Genomic DNA, 22102 nt, shown 5'->3' on the forward strand with positions numbered 1-22102 from the left:
CATCTAAACAATTAAATAAGCAGTTTGTTAAACTACCTATTATTGGCCCTAAACTCCAAAGAGAACTTAGAAAACAAAACATCAGAGTTATATTTACTTCACCTCCCAATTTAAATAACATACTATGCAACAACAAAAAATAACTACCACCGAGCTCGAACCCGGCTGTTTACGAGCTTAAATGCTCATGCAGAAGTATATATATTGGTGAGACCAAAAAGAAAATCATTTCAAGAAGTACGGAACACCAAAAAGCCTGTAAAAATCAAAAATGGTTGAGTTCAGGAGCCACTGAACATTCTAGAACATGCCTGGTATTTTTGATTGGCTGAATCCTAAAACCTTGGCAGTCATTCCAGAATACAGGATAAGAAAAGTTAGAGAATCCCTGGAGATAAATAAAGCAAGAATTTGACACAAGATTTGTTTTTTCGTTTTTTGTTTTTTCTTTCTTTCTGTAGTATCTAATTTAAAATTTAATTAAAATTTTCATTTTCATTTTAATTATTTTGTTTAGAATTTAAATAAAATGTTTGTTTTGGTCCTTTGTTTTTAAATTAATTTGTTCAGAATTTAAATAAAACGTTTTTTTTGTTGCTGTTTCAATTGATCTTTCATGTTCAAGTGACATCAACAATTAATTGACAATTTAATGTTGTTTAAAAGTTAAAATAGTTAAAATAATGTCAACATCAAGTTTTATCGTTTTTTTAAAAACCGCAATAATAATGACTAGAAAGTTTTTTTAATTAATAGTGTTTTTGTTTTTGCTTTTTTATTGTTTTATAATATTTTTAAAATATGTGAGGAGTGTTTCTGCATTGACTATCAAATAGGTAAAACATGCGAGAGGTGTTGCTTTTTTACTGTAGAACATGCATGGAGTGTTGCTACATCGACTATTATAGCCTACTGCTAAATTAATTTTTAAAGTTCGAAACGTTCTTTAAAAATCTATTTATACACTGCAATTTATTTTTTTATTTTTTCATATAGAATAACTATATTTATATCAGATTATTTATTTTAAAAAAAAGAGAAAAATTATCTAATAAAGAATAAAATCTATTTATTTCTAATAAATAGATTTTATTCTGTTTCTCAATAATTACATTTTGTATTAAGTCAAATCTTAATACAAAATGTAATTATTAAGAAACAGAACAATCATTAAAATAAATTTTTTTAATCAGTATCTTGTGTTCCTATATTAGTAATAACAGTAAAAGCCAGATTATCAATAAAACTGTGATTTTCAGGTTTACAAAACTTCGGAACTTGTAGGTTATGCTTGGCAGTACTTATTGGTAAACTGATGGGTACATGTTATACAGATTGAGCGCTGTTTCTTTTTGATTATTTTGTCTACATTTTACCAAAACAGTATTTTCAATATTGGGATTCCAGTTGTTACAAAAGAGAGGATGTATATCTTGAATGACAAGTTCTCTGGCTGGTCAAGTTTTTGTTGGACACTTATGATTTTGTTTTAAATAGTCAGAAAATCTAAAAAAACCTGCATTAAAATAGTTTACGACATTAAAAGTGAAGGTATTTTTCTGCAATTGTTTAGAACCTGACACTAATTCTCGGGAATTTCAACATCAGCTTTTATATTAATATTTGCCATATCACAATTGCATTCTATATAAAAATGACTTTGTAAAGGAAATGACACTTTAATACATTTAAACCGTTTTTAAAAGTGGACTTTTTGTCCTATGTACACTGTTCAGGTTTTAAAATGTGCCTGATAAGTAATATTGTTTAGGAAGAAGATGTGAACTTCCTGGTTAAAGGCTATTTCGCGATGCTCTATGATAAGATTTTTAGGTCTTGTTTGAGTGATTTTATAAATAATAAAATTTAAAAAAAATTTTTTTTTTTACTTTTATATATCTATTTTTTCATTTTTTACTTTTTATTTTTTATTTTTATTTACTTTTTATTTTGCTTTATAGATTATAAAATATAAAACATAAAATGATTGATTTTTCATCAACATCTCATTGTAATAAGAGATATTATTTGATTTTTGTATTTGTAACAATAGCTGGGTTGTTTTACTGGTACTTACCTGGTCATTATACTGGTGACTACTTACCTAGTATGTTGAAAGATAAAAAGTCATCACTACAAGTTCCTTTCACCATAATAGCTTTAGGAGATAGTCTAACAGAAGGTTTTTTTCGACATGATAGTTCAGGGTCAAAATTAGTTAATAGATCTTTCCATCCATACACGATACAACTTGAAAAACGATTGCCTGTTGGTAAAAAATTTAAAGTTATAAATTCTGGTATAAGTGGCGAACGTCTGCAATCAATGAAGAAAAGACTTGAAAATATTTTAAAAGATTTTAATATGCAAAATGGTATCATCATTATTCTTGGTGGTACCAATGATTGCTTGGATATAATTAGAAAAGGAAAATACAGTTATACACTAGAAAAAAAAATAAAAGATACTGTTGAAACAATTATAGAGATGCACAAACTTTGTCATAAAAATAATGTACTCAGTGTTATAATGACCATTCCTCCTGTCACAAGAGGAGAATGGTTTGAAATTTTTAATAATATACGTGGTAATATCAATAGAGAATTAACAAAATTTTCATCAAAAAATAATGAATCTTTTATATTTGTTGATTTTGGAAAGTTTGTAGACAGTCTATTGGATAATAAACTTTTTTGGGATGATGGCTTACATTATTCTCCACATGGTTATCAAATAATGGGAAATTTTATTTTTGAGCAGATAAAGGATAAAATTTAAATTTTATTGTAACATTTTACAAAATTTTTTGTTTTGTTTTTTTGTATATATAATTATATTTTATAAATATTAGATTAATTAAGTTTGAAATTGTTTTTATTGTGGTATTTTGCATAATTTTTTTTAATCAAATAGTTTCGATTAAGAGTTCAGTTTCAATTCTTTCAAGAACTTAGGTTTCTGTTTTTTTTTAATGAAAGAATTTTTTTTCGTTTTTTGTTTTACTGGTGTTAAGAATAATATTTATTTTATTTGTTTTGGAATGATGCTTTTTGGATGCTTTTTTTTTCACCTATATGTACACTATTATCGTACCAAATGTACCAATACTACCAATCTTTATTATGATTGGTCTTAATTCATATGTTACTGTTTCATAGCGCAAGGTTTTTATTTTAAGTCTTTTAAAATTTCCCCTTTAAAATTTCCTATTAGACTTTTTGTATTTATTTATATTGTATTATATTTATACTTGTATTATTTAGATTTTAGATTTTTTGTAAAATTTATTTAACAAAATTTATTTAACAAAATTTATTTTAATAGATGAGTCTGCTATTTTTGTTTTGTGTCTTTAAAAATTTTTATTTTATAAAATTTTTATATATTTAAGTTTGAAATTTGTTGTTTAAAAAGTTGTAAAAACGTTTTTTTGTCATTAAGTTTCGAAAGTCTTTTAAATCCTTGAAGTATTAATTTTAAAGAATAAATGTTATCTATTTTTTATGTTTATTTTTTATAATATAAAATCTCATGTTTATTTAGCTTTTCTGCAGCAGCTTCTTATAATATTTCTTTTGTTTTTCTTCATTTACTTCTTCTTCATTTACTTCTTACCTTTGTAGTTTCTTCATTGTTAGGAGCTGAGTTTAAGAGAATGTTAGTGCAAGTTAAACAGAATTAATTTGTATATGAGGACTTTAAAAAGTTTGCAGCATTAATTCAATTTTAAATATATATTATACATAATATTTAATGTATTATACTATATTTGAAATGAAATAATAAATATCCTGATTCATTATTTCTAGTCTATAACTCTCTTTGTACACCTGTCAGAATATGCTCTTTTCTGTTCTCTTTGTTCACTTATATTTTCCTAATTATATGTTGATTTTCTGATGAGGTAACTGATTATGTTTTATATAATTTTAAACCTATTTTTGATCTTAAGTCAACTGACTATGTATGCTTTTTATGTTGTTACCAAACAAAAGTTTAAATCTTGATTTAAAAAGAGAAAAAATATTTTTCAGCAATGCTTTTAGATTACAGGTTTTAGTCTTAATTGAGTCAAACCTTTTATACTTGAGTAAAACCTTTTTATTAAAGTTTTTTACCTGATATTTTTATTTAGATAATTATCAGATATCCTGATAAATATTTAAATTAAAATAGGGGTCTGGGTCTGATAACACAGGTCAACAAAAAAAAAAAATTACTGGTGTCCAAAATATTTTAATGAAATTGGGGTATTTTTGGGGTGCTGATTCTGAATATGCTATCAGTTTTGCCAGATTGGCTCAAGTTTTTGATATTTTTGGTATCTTATTTATAGCACTTGTTGGTAAATGTGACGCATCATCTCATTATTTTCTTGGGATTAGTACTTGAACTGAGCAGTTCTCAATATAGTTTTTTGTTGATTAGTGTTCTAAAAGTTTGTTCATAGCTTGATTTTTGCACTAACTTTATGTTGTTGTCTGTTTTTCAGTGAAAAGCATGAACTCATCAAGAAGAAGTTGTCTTAACGATCCAGACTCATTCTGTTACATTTGTGGTGAATATACACTGCAAAAACATAGAAGAAACATAACAGACTTCATAAAAAAAGTGTATTTGGCCTATTTTGGGGTTATGCTTGGGGACCAAGACAAGTCTTGGGCACCACACATAGTGTGCAAAGCATGTATCAAATTATTTCAAAAATGGAGCAAAGGACAAAGAAAAAGCTTCAAATTTGGTGTTCCAATGGTGTGGAGAGAGCAAAAAAATCATCATGATGATGTTATTTCTGTGCAGTGCAAGTGCAAGGATTCAATAAGCATAAGAAACAAAAATGGGAGTATCCTAACTTTCCCCACCTGATGATGATGAAATGCAGGGTATGGAGCTAAGCATTAGTTCTGGAAGTGAACCAGAATATGAAGGAAGTTTCAGAACACCTACACAGTTTACCCAAGGAGAGCTCAACGATCTAATAAGAGACCTCAACCTCTCAAAAAGTGCATCTGAACTTTTAGCTTCGAGGCTAAGTGAAAAAAATTGTCTGACGCCTGGAACTAAAATTACATCTTACAGGACCAGAGAAGAAGCACTTCTTCAATTTTTCTGCGAAGATGACCTACTTGTATATTGTAAGGATATTCCTGGCCTGATGCTGCAAATGGGTTTACAAGTATATCGTCCTGAAGACTGGAGGCTTTTCATAGATAGTTCTAAAAGGAGTTTGAAATGTGTTTTGTTGAACAATGGCAATCAGTGTGCATCTTTTCCAGTAGCTCACTCAACTAAACTTGCAGAACAATACAAAAATGTCAAAGTATCCTTGCTTCATCTGCATGTGGGATAGTAGAGCAAAACATCAGCACTGGGAGAAACTGAATTGGCCTCCAAGGGACACCTTGACAGTAGGAGCATTAAACATAGTGAACGACAGTAGGAGCACCAAACATTTTTCCCTGTCCACCAAAGGTGGACAGGGAAAAAATCATTCTACCACCACTTCACATAAGTTAGGATTAATGAAGCAGTTCGTAAAGGCATTAGACAAAGATGGTAATTGCTTCATGTACATCTGCAGATCTTTCCCTGTTCTTAGTAGCGAAAAATTGAAGGCAGGAATCTTTGATGGTCCTCAAACTCGGAAACTCATTAAAGATTCAAATTTTCCTAAGGAAATGAATGACATTGAAGCTGCTGCATGGTGTAGTTTTGTGTTGGTAGTGAAGAACTTCTTGGGAAATAAAAAGGCAGACAATTATGAAGAACTGGTACAAAACATGCTGTTGAGATTTAGAAATCTGGGTGTACACATGAGCATTAAATTGCATTATCTTCACAGTCACTTGGACAGATTTCCAAAAAACCTTGGAGATTTTAGCGAAGAACAAGGGGAGAGATTTCATCAGGATATTATGGTGATGGAGGAAAGGTACCAAGGCAGATGGGACAGACATATGATGGCTGATTACTGCTGGAATCTACAGCGTGACTGCCCGAATAGCTCACATAGAAGAAAATCATATAAAAAGCACTTTTCCAGTGATTAAATGTCTCCTATCTTTCATGTCTTGTTCATTTTTGAAGATTACTTTCTAAAACTAGTTAAAATAAACTAAAATCAACATTTACTTTGTTAAACTTATTGTATTCATGACAATATCAATAAAGTTAATGCGCGTGTAGCAAATTACGTCTTTTTTTTACACATTTCACAAAAAGTCTCAAAAACTTGAGCCAATCTGGCAAAACTGATGACATATTCAGAATCAGCACCCCAAAGTTACCCTAAATTTGTTGAAATATCTTTGGCCCCAAAAATGCTGTTGACCTGTGTAATTATCTAGCCCAAAACTAAAACTTTAAGTACTTATATTTTTAAAAAAATTATTTTTTTAATTTATTTAGCATTATATTTGTTTATTAATTTATAATTACTGGTCATGCACTTTGGCCAAAAATTCTTGTATCAATTAGCAAAAGTTAAATGTAACAGGATCTAAAAGTTTTGGAGTAATCTTCTCAAGCAATCTGATATGGAAAAAACAATTAATAAAATGCGTAGACAAAGATAATCAAATATTCGTTCAGATTTGAAAATGCTTTCTTTGTTTAGGTATTAGGCTCCTGAGATTACTTAATGTTTCCTTTGTACGACCACTGTTAAAGCTTGTGGTACCAGTTTTGTCACCAATTTGAAATTGATTTACTGGAAAGAGTTCAACATTATGCAATTTGATTAATACATCACTGAAGAAAGTCAACTATGATAATTGTCTAAAAAGCTCTCGGCTTGACTACCTTGACAAAAGTAAAATTTTATTAGAAGACAATAAAGAGACAACAATTTACAAACAATCAAAAAAATTAATTTTCAAATGAGGTCACCCCTTTAAATATGTTAAAGAAATCACTATGTGTGTTGTGAATAGCTTGCCTAGCAAGTAGGTTAAAATTTATCAGTATCAACTATATGTTGGTGCTAGGTACACTAGCAGATGCAAAGACTTAATGTCACCTTTCTATATCCTTAAGTCGAGTGTCATGATGAGCATGATGCTGGGTGTTATTGCGTTGCGGCTTATATTATGTGTTAAGAGTTTTCAAAATGTCCCTCAAAAAGCTCAAAAAAGTTGCAGCTGCAGTTTACTAGATAAACCTAAATGCTGGAAGGTTTTTTTGAGATGATTTGAGGTATGATATGATAGCTATGACACTCTTGGGGACACTCTTTATGACACCTTGATTGTATCTGTACATTATAAATCAACGTAATTTGTAAACAATAACTCCACTTTTTTGTAAAATCAACTTTATTGCAATAACAGGTTCTTACTTTTAAGACATCATTGTACAAATGTGTCATTTTGTTTAAAGTAATAATTTTAAATACATAAATATGAACAAATAACAATAAAAATTTATTTAAGTGTATATATGGGCATATTAAATACTTTTATCTCATTTTTTATCTCGTTTCTGAATTAATCCATTGAAAAGTTCAAAGCAGGTAACAATTTTAAGCATGTAAGAACTAAAAGCAGCTAACAAATAAGTAGATTTTAGTTAATTATTAATTAGCAATTAAAAAATTAACAAAGTAGGTAACAATTGTAAGAATATAAGTTTAGATAAAAACTTTTTTTCTATAGCTACATATAGTATTAGTCTAGTTATAACATTGATGCCATAAGAAAAGTTACTTAATCTAGTAACTATGCAAAATAAACCGTTGCCAGGCATTTCAGGTGTCACTATCAACCAAATAAAAAATCCACAGTATCATTATGTTTGCAGTATAAAAATACTCAATGTGTGTCAATTATGGGAGTAATAAAGTTATTACTTTCTTAACCCCAAGAGATTTCATAGGAGGCGCAATTTTAAACTGAGAGATGAAAGGCATCAATTAAAAAACCAACGAAATGAAAGTTATGAAAAGAGTATCAGTCAACTTGAAGGTAGACATAAGAAATATGGGTAAATCAGATGAAAAAGTAGAATGAGGTTTGAGTATGACCATGATCTGAACCATATTATGATCTCACTAAAACAATAAAGAGATTAAATATTTAATTTATTAAATTAATTATGTAATATATAATTTTTTAGATAATATATAGTTTTTTAAATTATCTTCAATTCTGATGCCAATTAGTACAAAGGTATCTTTATAAATAGTTTCTCTTATAAACTATTTATAAAGTTTGAGTCATGTGTAAAAATATAATTTATAGCTGTTTTTATAATTCATCCAAAGTATTTGAACATTGAATTTGCTGTATCACATAAACCTAACTCTTTTGCTAATGTTTTTGTTAAGTTTTCTGATTTTTTAAATTTTTTGCTTAAATTATTATGAAAAATGATATAAAGAAAATTTTAAAATTTTTAAAATTCTTTCTGTTTAAATTCAATTGTAATTCTAAAAGTATATTAAACTAATTTCAATATATTATGCAATGGACATTATTAACATTTTGTTTAACTCCTTTTACACATTAATGATCAATATAATTCCCCTTAAACTATAAATATTAATGATTAGTACACAAATAAATCTCCTCCAACATTATTTCCGTAGGAAGAAATTCTTGTGTGATCTCACTTGAAAGCTGTGTGACTGAACTTAAGAGAGAGAACAATGAAAATTTATTTTCATTGTTTTTTTATTAAAAATAAATTTTTTTTATTTTTATTCTTTCTTATGGTAAAAAAAATGTTGAATAGAAAATTTCATAAATATAAAGTTCGGATTTATTTTATAAAAAATATTGATTTTACATTAGCCACATGAAAATATAAAGATACATTAACAAACAAAATTTGCAACAAAGAGCTAAAATTAAATAAAAATCAATGTTCAATCGTTTGTATAGTAACCATCATATTAACATTAAAGAATCTAAATTTCCAAATACAACAACTGGTTATGTATCTATCAAAGCTGCGTTTGGAAATTCTTGTTCAAGTCCGCAGAAATATAGAGGCTTAGAGAAATTTGTGTGCAAATTTGTTTTTTAAACAGGTCTGACCACTGTTGATTGCTGAAAATAAGCATTTTAATAAAATGGCAGCTTTGTTTGATAACAAGTACAAATTGCTAGCTAGACAAAAGTATTCGTATAAAATTTTGCTTCTAACAACATAGATGGATATCACAAACCTTGCATCTAACGCAGGTGATATTTTACATTTTGTAGAATAAAATTTTTGTTTGAAATTGATTCTCATTGTACTAAAACATAGCCCAAAAGTTCATTCTAGCCTATATTTAAAGTGGCAAATCAAATTAATTCTAAATGAATGAAAAATAAATGATAAAGCACTTTTAACGAGTAGTGATATTGTTGTGAATATTAAACATGTTCCAGAAGATCTAATGAATAAATTCTAAATATCTTGTTTGTTTTTTTGTTTTTTTCATACATTAAATTTTATTGTTAATGAAGAATAAGTTATCAACTTATGAATTATCAAATTATGAATTATTGTCTTCATATTGTATTTATAATAGAGAATGAGTTATCAACTTATTTAAACATAGTAATAAGCTTTCTGCTCAGCTGAGAACTGGAAATCATTGACAAGCTAATTAACTTATTTTTTAGCTAATGCATAGCTATACAAAAATTTTGAAATTTTTTGAGATCAATTTGTTCAATTAAATTACTAGCCATTTATCAATTAGCTAATTATTTTGTTAACTTTAAAAGAGAATCAAATAACTTTACAATTAAGAATCCAATCAAATTTAAAGATAATTTTAATCGAAGATGTAAAGATTTTCTCAAAATTGAAAAATATGCGGCTACATATTTAGATTTTGTACTTTTAAATTTATATCAAACAAAACAGCTGAAATTACTTGTATTAAAAAAGTTCAGTTTTTAGTTGTTCAATTGAGCCATAAATTGCAGTTCACACCAACAAGTCTTCAGTTGTCTAGACAAGAGTCATCAGTTGTTTAGACAAGAGTCAGTTGTCTAGTCAAGACTAGTCACTATCTAGTCAAAGAAGTCAATTAGAATAAAGATAAATATTGTTATGCATTGAAACAGTGTCATCAGAAGATTTGTTATTGTTATTGTTAAATGACAAAATCATCAATTTTTTTTTTTTTGTCAATTGATTAAATATGAATGTAAAAGTATTGGAAAAGTTATGTCTCCCCCCTTTCTTCCCCCTCCCTTCCCCCTCTTTGCATTTTATTGAAAAATTGGCAAAGGTTTTATTAATTGATGCTAATTTCCTGTTTTATAAAAGATAAAAAAGCATAAAGGCTTTTTTGTATAACTGCTTTATCAGCACTTTTGTAAGTATTATTTTTTAATGCTGCCAAAATCAATACTGATTAGCCAGACTTGAAACAGATTAGCTAAACATTGTGTTAAACTGAGACATCAGTTCAACACAATGTTTAGCTAATCTGTTTAGACATTAAAAACATTGTGTTAAACTGAGACATCAGTTTAACACAATGTTTTTTTTCTTTACTTTATTATTGTAATTTCCATTTTATTTTGTTAGTTTATTCGCTTTTAATTCATCTAATATAAAAGATGAGTTCAAATCAAAACAAAAAAAAAACATGATCTTGTTATAACAACAGCATGTTGTTATAGCAGCAGCATATATTTTTATAACAGTGTTTCATAACAATTTGTTTTTTTCAATCTGTTAAAGTTCTATTTGTTTCATATTTGAAATAAATAGTAATAGCATAGCAAACTAACTTATCTAGCAACATTAAAGTATATGATTATAATAAAAATTTTTATTAAAATATTTAGACTTTTTCGATTTCAAAAATGTATTAGTTGATTTTAGTTGACTTGTTTGATTGTAGTCAAATTATTTAATTTAGTCAATCAGATCATTGATTTTGAGGTTGTAAAAACATTGATTTATATTTTGATACTTTACAATAAGTAAATTATTAAGTAAATTTGTTTATTTTCAATACTTCGAGTATTCGAGAGTTTCCAATGTTTCGAGTATTCGAGTGTTTCCAATGCTTCGAGTATTTGAGTGTTTCCAATGCTTCGAGTATTCGAGTGTTTCCAATGCTTCGAGTATTCGAGTGTTTCCAATACTTCGAGTATTCGAGTGTTTCCAATGCTTCAAGTATTCGAGTGTTTCCAATGCTTCGAGTATTCGAGTGTTTCCAATGCTTCGAGTATTTGAGTGTTTCCAATGCTTTGAGTATTCGAGTGTTTCCAATGCTTCGAGTATTCGAGTGTTTCCAATGCTTCGAGTATTCGAGTGTTTCCAATACTTCGAGTATTCGAGTGTTTCCAATACTTCGAATATTCGAGTGTTTCCAATACTTTGAGTGTTTTTATTTTTTATCCACGGTCTTATAATAGTTATATGATTAAAAAATTCCATGTACACTCTACTTGATAGTAGACCAATAATGGAACAATTATGAAGCACAATAATTATGTTTACCGTACGCAAGAAGTAATGCTACTTTTATAGCCAGTTACCAATTTTTGGCCATCCCCACATAAAACTAATTTAGAAAATGCTGTAGTGGTGCTGTAGGGAGGAGCTTGCTTTGTATAGAAAAACAGAGTTTAAACCTCACTTATTTTTACTTAGCTTGTTTATTTGTGTAGCAGCTTTTTTTGTATAGTTTCATATTATGAGGGTTGGGACAGAGAGTTGAGGTCTGGAAAAGAGTTGTAAAAACATTTTAAAAAACATGTGCTGTTTTGTGTGCCTTTTTTTTGTGTACCATGAGTGCTGTATTGTGTACTTTTTATTTGTGTTATGTAGTCCTAATATACAGTAGTAAATGAATATCTTTTTAAAACAGCTTCCAGAGCTTAATCTGTAAGAGTTCAGTGCTCTATATTCTTCAATATTTTGTGGCTCAATATTATTTTTTATTACGTTTTTTAGATTGTGATTCTATATTGGTATGGTTACATTTTTTAGATTGTGATTCTATATTGGTATGGTTACATTTTTTAGATTGTGATTCTATATTGGTATGGTGGAAGAATAGTAATTTACTCCTTTTTTATGATCTTAAAAAAAATAGTGAGGAAAAGTATTTATATATTGTTTTGTTTTGCTTTTTAATTTCTGCATTTTGTTTCTCTTTTTTTTTATTTCATTTTTGTGTGATATTAAATTGTGCTTTTACAGCCCTGAACACAGAAACAGATCCTGTATTTTCACTTCCTCAAGGAGACAACATTTTAGTTACTTCAGTCAATGCACAAACTGATCTCATTGCTATTGGACTCATGAACAAAACAATATGTATATGGAATCGCTATAAAGGTTGATAATATTTATTCATTTTTTTATACATTAATTTTTACAATAGATTTAAGCAGAATAATAAAAAATTTACAATAAGTGGAAAATATATTGGAAATAATTAGAAAATTTATAATGTAGTCATATAGTATGTTGAATTTAAAGTTTCTATTTAAATTACAGCAACTTATTATCAAAATGTTATCTAATATATTATCCGGACAGGTCACACTATCCTTACAGCTAGTATATATTCTCCAGATAGGCCACACTATCTTTGCAGCTAGTAAAAATTTTCCAGAAAGTTCACACTATCTTTGCAGCTAGTGTATATTCTCCAGCAGGTCACACTATCTTTGCAGCATCTACTATAGTCATGTCTGTTTGTTTTTTTAAGAAAACAAAGAATTAAAGGCATCAAAAAAACAGCTTTTATGTATTTAATAATTAAAATGCAATGTTTTATGTAATTTTTTTTTGTTTTTGTTTTTTGTTTAAAAGTATTTAAGAATGTTTATAAAATATACATGAGTTATACTTTTTTTATTTATTTATAGTCTATTTTATCTATTTTTATCAAAATATGTTTTCATCATTTTATATCATTACATTTCATTATTTTAGGAGAACTGATCAGATTTTTATCGGTACATCACTCTGTTTCGAAAATGATGTTTACTTTACATAATCAGTTATATTATATTTTAAAAAATAACCAAATATGGCAAATTAATGATTATAAACTTAATCCTGTCTGTGTTGAGGATAGGTAAAAGTTTTTTGTTTTTTTAATCACTTTTATCAGAGTTTTCAGGTTGCATTTTTTAATACTAAGTAAAAGGGGGAACTGTTTCTTGAAAATCCAGGTTAAAACTAATGTTGAATTTAAGTTAATCGACTAGAATCTTGAATTAGTTGCCATCATTAAAAAGAAATGATTTGAACAATTTTATTTCAATCAACTTCATTACCAATCCACTTCAAAAATATTTATTTATGTCTATATATATATATATATATATATTGATATATATATATATATATAAATATATATATATATATATTGATATATATATATATATATATATATATATATATATATATATATATATATATATATATATATATATATATATATATTGATATATATATATATTGATATATATATATATTGATATATATATATATTGATATATATATATATTGATATATAGTCCGGGCCAAACAAAAAGCACATACAATAATTTAGTAATAAAAATAGGTGTATGAATGTATTAAGTTTAACACAATAATTAATACAATAAAATGGATAATATTGTCTTTTATTTTTGTTTAAAACATGTAAAAAATGAGTAAAATGAAAAATATATTATGTGCCAAATTAATAGCACACACACCATTTGAGCAGGTTTTAGAGATTACTAAGACGTAGAAATGCACCTAATAGTCAATCTTTTTATCTTTCTTCATAATACCTTAATGCAACGCTTAGGCATGGAGGAAATGAGCATTTCAAGCAAAGATTGGGGGATTTTTTTCCATCCCATCTGGATGGCCATTTTCAGTTCCATGTTTACTGTATTGTTTCAGTTCCAGTTTACTGTATTGTTTTCCGTTTGCATATGCGTGACGAGACAAGTAACCCCAAATGTTTTCAATTATATTCAAGTCTGGTGACAGCGCTGGATGATCAAACAACTATATGTCATGTTTCAGTTACAAATTTCATCATAAGTAATCAGAGAGTGTAATAATATAGTCTTCAGCTGTTTGTTTTCCTTCTAAGATCTTTAATTCAGATAATCCAGCCTTGGAAAATCTTTAAATCATGACACCACCTCCACCATTTTGTCTAGACAAGAGAGTCTCGAGCTCTTTTTGTAAGTCATGCCAATAATATTGATATCTGTCTGGACCATCAAGATTAAGTTTCTTCTCATCCGACCAAATAATTGAGCCCCAAATCAGGTGGACAAAACAAATGTTTGTTTGCATACGCCATACAATGTTTCTGCATTGCCAGTGTTGACATACCCTTCGCATATCTCAGATGTTTGGCTTCATGTAACGTTCTGTGTATCATATGCAATCATACATCAATAACCAGCTAGACGTGTATCAATTGGGCACTACAACCGGTGTTTGAAGCTATTAGTAGTATGTGACGTTTGTTACGCTTGATTAATTTCGAAGCATTTTGGTTGGAATTTGTTTTCAAGTATGTATCAGGATCCTTCAAAATCTTCTCAATCACCTTCTGACTTTGCTGTATATGTTTTGATACCTCAGACATTGATACATTGGTAGCCTTAAATGTCTTGATCAAAGCGACTTCTTCAGCATTTAACTTAGTTCCACATCCCATAGTAGTCTTCTGTAACACATGATTAGTTCACATATGATGGCCCTTTGGTCTATGTTAATATATGTATCACTTACCTGGCATTAGCAATTTGTCTGTTGCAGCCAAACATTAAATGACTGATGTGTGCTATTTGTTTGTCACCAGAAAATATCATATGGTCTACCATATTTTGATGCGGAAAACAATTTGGCACCGAAAACAATGTTTCTTATTACCTCTTTGATTATGACAAATTTTAGATATTTTAATGTTTAAAACAGTATGAAATGAATAAAATATATTATATTTGTAGTGTGTTTGGCGCAAACTGTATATATATATATATATATATATATATATATATATATATATATATATATATATATATGTATATATATATATATATATATATACATATATATATATATATATATGTATATATGTGTGTGTGTGTGTGTGTGTGTGTGTGTGTGTGTGTGTGTGTGTGTGTGTGTGTGTGTGTGTGTGTGTGTGTTTATATATATATATATATATATATATATATATATATATATATATATATATATATATATATATAGACACAGACATATACAGAAAACTCACATGGCTAAGTATCAGAGTATGAGAAAGTATGAATAAAAAAAGTAAGTTTAGAAGAAAACCTTTTGAGGTCACAAAGTAGGGTAAAATTTAAGTCCATAAAATTTTAAATTAAAAAGTCCATAAAAGTTAAAATTTAAGTCCATATACAATAAAATAAAAGTTAATTAAAAATTAAAATTATCAAAGCAGGTGAAGGAAAAAGAATAATTTCTTCAACAATGGCCTAGCTATTCTGAAAACAATTTAAAACAAAATTACATAGCACAATAGTTAACAAAATAATTTTGTTAAAAATGTACAACATGTGTAAGTTTAGTTTTATAAAAAAAATGTACAACATGTGTAAGTTTAGTTTTATAAAAAAAATGTACAACATGTGTAAGCTTAGTGTTATAAAGAAAGTTTTTTTTTAGCTTTGTCTATAGTTAAATTTTTAACAATTATTTGAATGCAGAAAATAACATTGTCAGTTTTTTTGTTGTTTGTTTTTGCTTTTTTAAGGGGAAAAAAATAAGTTAAGAGGATTTTGTTTTTCCTTATTTGTTGTATTGATGTTTATATCTTGAATCACATGGTCATTTATGCTGTAATGTTGTAGTTGCATTTGTTTGATTTGTGTTACACGGTGATACTGCTCCTAATTTGTTTCTCCTATGAGCAATCTTTGTTGTGGCTTGTGTTGAGATGGTTGAGAAAGGGTTTTAAAAAAATCTCTTGCCATCTTGTAAATGCAAGTGCATAAACAAAACAATATTGTTGAATACTCAAAATATTGTAAAACAACTTTTGCAAGGTTTGTCTTATAGTGGATAAAAGATATAATAATTATCATCTATGTTCACTATAAAAATATTTAAAGATAAAACTTAAGTGAAATACTTTAAACATAGTTTTAAGTATTTAAACTATGTTTAAAGTATTTAAACTATGTTTAAATGTTCAATTATAATAAACAAAAACCTAAGCATAGTTAAAAGCATTTATGTATTTTAATTCATAAATGTTATACAACATTTTGAAACATTTGCAATAACATTTAAAATCCATTAACTATTGATGTTCCTCTTTATTAGTTTTTTACTCTATGAGCTGCAGTGAATTTTAAACAATGATTTAAAAGCAGCCAAGTCCTTTGAAGTTGACTTGTCCATTTTATAGGAATTTAATCAGGGCCCATAGCATATAGAAATAAAGAATTCTGAGATTTTTAGCATCTTCTTTTCCTTATTAATTTCTTTGGCTACCATCTCAGTTGTGTTCATGTTCAGTACGTATGGAGCATATGCTATAAACCATTGTAAATTTTTATTAAGTATATAAGAAAAGCTTAAAAACGTTTTTTTAGTTTATGAGCACAAATCTATTAATACAATACTTGAGGGTGCTTATTTTATACATGAAAACCATTTAGTCAAAGTATTGTGCTGCAAAACAAAAATATGTATGTATAAGTACAAAAGAAAATTTTTTTTTTCTTGCTTACATGAATTACAAGAAAGCATACAGAATGTTTTTGCAAGTTTGAGGAATTTTTTGAACCTCTTAAAAAATTTTTCATATCCATACCCAAACCTGTTTCATAAATTTCATATCTCTTCTGCTTATAAAAAAAATCGGCATGTATTACACTAAAAATAAAATTATACAACATAGAACCTAGGAATTTTTAATAGATTTATCGAAAATTCCTAGGTTCTAGGTTCTAAAAAACATAATATAAAATGGGAAAAATTTATCCATTCGAATTAATCAAATATTGATGCAAAGGAAATTTATTTTCAAAAATTAAGTTTTTTCAAATTTTATACAATTTTTGACCATGAAATTTTTTCGATTATTTTTAGCCTCAGGAGACTATAAATAAAAAGGCATGTTTTTGGTAAACCCGATTAAACATGTTATTGTCAAGAGTAGCCAACTAAGATATAAGGACTTTGCCATCCTAAAGATAAAGGATTTGCAGACTACTAACAAAAATCTAGAAGATTTCTTTAAATGTCTATAACTGGTGATGTAACTTTTAGAAAGTACTTAAATATACGAACAACTTGTTTTTTTTTGTTTTGTTTCAAGTTACTAATTATATTCATAGTTACTAATTATATTCATAGTTGCTAATTTTATTTACAGTTGCTAGTTATATTTATAGTTGCTACTTATATTCATAGTTGCTATTTATGTTCATAGTTGCTAATTATATTCATCGTTACTAATTATATTCATAGTTACTAATTATATAATTAAATGGCATAATTATTAAATAAAAATTTAGCTTTTTTTTTTAAAATTAAATATAATACAATAAAAAAACCTTTAAAAGCATTTATTTTAATGTTAACTTAATTATACAAGCTGAAATTATGTTTGAAAAAAATTTCAAAATAATTTAAATTTATTTAATCATGTTTTTCAAGCATTGAAAAAAGTGCATAAAAAAAATTAGTTTTTAAATTTTTTTCTACTTTACTTTTTCTCATCACGTTTTAACACTGATTGTGGTCTGATTTTCATGGTGACAGTCATGGTGATAGTCATGGTCTAATTTTATGTCAGATTCTGCTTCCAATAAATTTGATTTAAAATTTTAAATTGTGTAAGTAAAATATATAAAGCTACATTATTAAAGAGAATTAGCTGAATTAGAAATTTAAATTTAAAGACTAAAGTTTATTAGTTTTATAACTTTTTAGAAGCAGTGAGTTTGCAGAACAAGATTTCAATGGAAGTATTATAACAGGACCAAAAAGTCTGGTAAATGTTCTTTTAGCTTTTTAAAAAAAACATATTTATATTTTGTTATTATATGCAGTAATGGTGTAGTGGTAAAGCGCTCATCTGATAAGCGAGAAGTTCTTAGTTCGATCCCCACCACGTTCCTGGTAGTACCACACTCAACTTTTTTCTCTGCACAGTGGCCTTGTTCGTCGAGGTTTGTTTTTCGGAGTTATAGAGTTGGGAGAAGGTTGTTACCACAAAAAGTAGCCTCCTCCACTGTTGTGGCCCTCTCGGCCTTGGGGAGGTGTATAATTTAAAAAAAAAAAATTTTTTAAGCTGTTGTTTTTACCTCAGCTAGCTGTAACTTGGGCTTCTAGTGAAGTGATCTTACATGATTTAATGACTGCTTCTATAGTATGCCGATTGGAGTTTTACAATAAAAAGCAGTCAATTGATAATCTTGTGGCTTTTTCTAGGGATCATATTATTACTGTTACAAGTTAGTTTTAGTTTTTTTTTTTTTTTTATAGTTATTTAGTAATTTTAAACTAAATTTAATTTTTAAGAAAATTTTAAATAAGCTTATATTTTTGTTCAATTGAGAATTTTTTATTATTATTATTAATATTATTTTAATTATATTATTGTTTTTTGTAATGAGAATTGTTTATATAAAGTTAATTATTAATTATTTTAGGAGAAAAAAGTTTGGATAAAAATGTAAGTATACATATTTAACATAATTGCATCAGTATAGTGTAACACACTTATAACCGGTGAAACTCAGTATGCGCATATGTTTATATATATATATATATATATATATATATATATATATATATATATATATATATATATATATATATATATATATATATATATATACAGTGCTGGACAATGAATTAGAAACTTTTAATTTTTGAACAAAATTACGTTTTGAATAGTAAATTTATTGCAAAATAACAGCAATACTTGCACAAAAGTATGTAGGGTATATAACTACATGTACATTAGACCAGTTCAAAAAAAAAAATTTTTAATAGTTAAGTTAAAGTTTCAAAGCATGTTCCAATATTTAGTAACAGCTCAATTAAGTTTACTTTTCAATGGGATCCTAAAATTAAAAAAAAAAATTTCGATAAAAATAGGTCAACCTGGTACTCAAAAGAAGCAAAATAATATATAAATTTCAAAAATAATAATTGTTTTATAAAAAATAAATTAAAAAATTTTTATTTTTATTAAAAACTTGTAAAAATGTACTTTTTTTATTTCTAGTTAAAAAACCATAGTTTTTGTGCAATTCTAAAATAATAATTGTAGTATGAAATTATCTTTTTTTTTTGAAATTTTTACATAATTTGGCATCTTTAAAACTTCACGCTTTAGTTCGTTCCACAATCCCTCTATTGGGTTGAGGTCGAGACTGTTCCCCGACCAGTCCAAAACAACTATGCCAAGAGCATGAAGAAACGCCATCACTGATTTTGCAGTATGGCATGGAGTACCATCCTGCATAAATATTCCTCTCCCTTGTCCAAACCATTCTCTCATTTGTGGATAAAGTCGATCATGGATGATGTTTCTGTATTGATTTTGCCTCGTAGTACCTTCGACAATATGAAGCCGTCCTGTACCGAACACGGATATGCAACTCCACACCATAACTTTGTCAGCATATTTCACTTTTGAAACTGTACAGGTCGGTAAATCTCGTTCAGTGCAACGTCTACGAACAAAGGGCACTCTTTCCAGCATGATTTCGATCGGCGATTCGTCCGAAAACCAGACCTTAACAAACAAAACAAAAACTTTATTTAACCATTTTGCTATTTAGTTTTTATTTAACCCTAACCAATAAATATTCATACTTGATACATGTGCATGTAGATATTCATACTTAATACATGGGCATGTAGATATTTATACTTAATACATGTGCATGTAGATATTCAAACTTAATACATGTGCATGTAGATATTCATACTTAATACATGTGCATGTAGATATTCATACTTAATACATGTGCATGTAGATATTCGTACTAAATACATGTACATGTAGATATTCATACTTTATACATGTACATGTAGATATTCGTACTTAATACATGTACATGTAGATATTCATACTAAATACATGTACATGTAGATATTCATACTAAATACATGTACATGTAGATATTCATACTAAATACAAGTGCATGTAGATAAATTAGTAAAAAGTACAATAAGAGTAATAAAATACATTAGGAAATGTAAAAACTTAATACTTACCCTTAATCCATAAAGTATGTACGCTCGGAGGGGAAGAGGGTCTGCAAATAGCGTGTATGAGTTGTAAGGGCAGTGGGTCAATTATAAAAATAAAGAGACACTAAATTAAAAAAATGTATAAAATATTGGGTAGGTAGGTTAAAAGCGTAGGTACATTTAGGGAGGTGGAGGGTACTCAAAAAAGCGTATAACAAAATACGAGGGAGGGGGAGGGTCAAAATAAAAGTCTACGTACTTTATGGACGACCCCTTATCGTAGAAACTACTGATCATTTAATATAACTTTTTTATGACAAAAATCCCCTTATCGTAGAAACTACTGATCATTTAATATAACTTTTTTATGACAAAAAACCTAAATTTGTTTTTAGTCTGAGTACACTTGTAATGGTTAGGTTTCTCAATGTTTTTTTAAGTTTTTAATAGTTTGACACTTAAGTCTTCTAATTAACTTTGCTTCAACATCCAACATTAAGAAACATAAAGGAGAAGAAACGATTATGATTAATTTAATTGAAAATTAATTAAATCATAATCAACAAAACATCTTCAACAACGTACAAATAACATTCTATTATATATTATAAATGTTATATCTAGATATTTTATTTTTAGTAATAACAACTTCAATTATTTAATAAATCGTAGTAGTATTACAATATATCAAGTTATTGAAATATGAAATAAACTATAAAATAAAAAATATTACCTAAGTATGTAAATAAACAGTGTGCTTAAGTCTTCGATAGTTTATTAGTTATTTTGGTTTATTTCATAAGTCACATTTCGATCTTTAGTTTAGAAACAAAAAACTTGTGTGTTTTATTTTAACAAGTAACATACTGAAGCGCAATAAAAATTTATGTATAAAAATATACAGGTCCACTTAGTACAACAAATGGTGGTTCATCCATTAATCAAAAGATGCATGTTACCCATATAATTACTGCAATCAATATATAATTTTCATACTATTGTTATACGAAGTAAAAAGTATATATCTATAACATTATTAATCATAATTAACTTAAAAATATATTGTAAATTGAAATAAATTGAAAAAAGATAAAAAATTACTTTTGTCTTGAAAAAAACAAAAAATTCAAATATTAATGCATTATTACGAATAAAGTTAACCCTAAAATACTAAAGAGACTTTAAGTATACAAAAATTATATTCAATGAAAAAAATGCCATTAACCGCTTGTTAAGTTCTTATTTTTCAAATGACCCATTCAGTACTAGGTCCATTTAGTAGCACTTCAGTACAATGTCTATTTAATAGCACTCTCCCCTATATTTTATTTATAAAGTTTACAATTTTTTTTTAGAATTCCGCACGAATTTTTTTGTTTCATCCAAAAGATAATACAATATTAAAAGAATATTTTGAACTTTCTAATACATCAACCAGTTTGGAGACAAGTTCTTCAGAAAAAGATGTTAATAAATTTCTGCAAAATATGTTAGTTTGCATTTTAACTTTTCTTGTTAACATGATTTTATTTTTTTAAACACTGATCATTCTCAATTATGAACAATTATCTAAGATAATTCAAATAATAAGTGGAATAAAAATTCAATTTTAGAATTCCTTATGAAGGGAGTTTGTTTTTTCATCTAAATAACTTAATTGATTCTCAACATGGTCGTGTCGTGTAATTACAGTATTACGAAACGATTGAAGTGATGGTATTTATAAAGACTGTTTATAAAGTGTTTCATTTTATACAAAAATAATTTATAAAAAATGTTCAAACTCTATATATGTTAATAATAAAAATAATTTATTGTGATTATTATACGAAATTAACGTAAATAACGTAATTTTCATATTTATTATCTCGTTCTTAAAAATACACTCAAACATCGATACATTCACTTAAAC

The 22102-nt window shown here is 27.2% G+C and overlaps 1 protein-coding gene across 2 annotated transcripts in view; it reads left to right on the plus strand.

The window, feature by feature from the left end:
* The window catches only part of LOC101237268 (WD repeat-containing protein 93), a 33271-nt gene extending 11224 nt beyond the window's left edge, over positions 1–22047 (plus strand). Inside the window, exons 7-14 of one of the 2 annotated variants that reach the window (XM_065816823.1) lie at positions 11947–12051; positions 12160–12297; positions 12901–13045; positions 17914–17974; positions 18293–18437; positions 18636–18658; positions 21546–21679; positions 21804–22047. In XM_065816823.1, the coding sequence (XP_065672895.1) occupies positions 11947–12051; positions 12160–12297; positions 12901–13045; positions 17914–17974; positions 18293–18437; positions 18636–18658; positions 21546–21679; positions 21804–21876 (824 nt within the window). In that variant the 3' untranslated portion in view covers positions 21877–22047. The remainder of the gene's footprint in view (positions 1–11946; positions 12052–12159; positions 12298–12900; positions 13046–17913; positions 17975–18292; positions 18438–18635; positions 18659–21545; positions 21680–21803) is intronic. The other variant, XM_065816824.1, reaches the window with a different exon arrangement.
* Positions 22048–22102: the final 55 nt, after the last annotated feature.

The sequence above is a fragment of the Hydra vulgaris genome, chromosome 13 (assembly GCF_038396675.1).
Source record: "Hydra vulgaris chromosome 13, alternate assembly HydraT2T_AEP".
Taxonomy (NCBI): Eukaryota; Metazoa; Cnidaria; class Hydrozoa; order Anthoathecata; family Hydridae; genus Hydra; species Hydra vulgaris.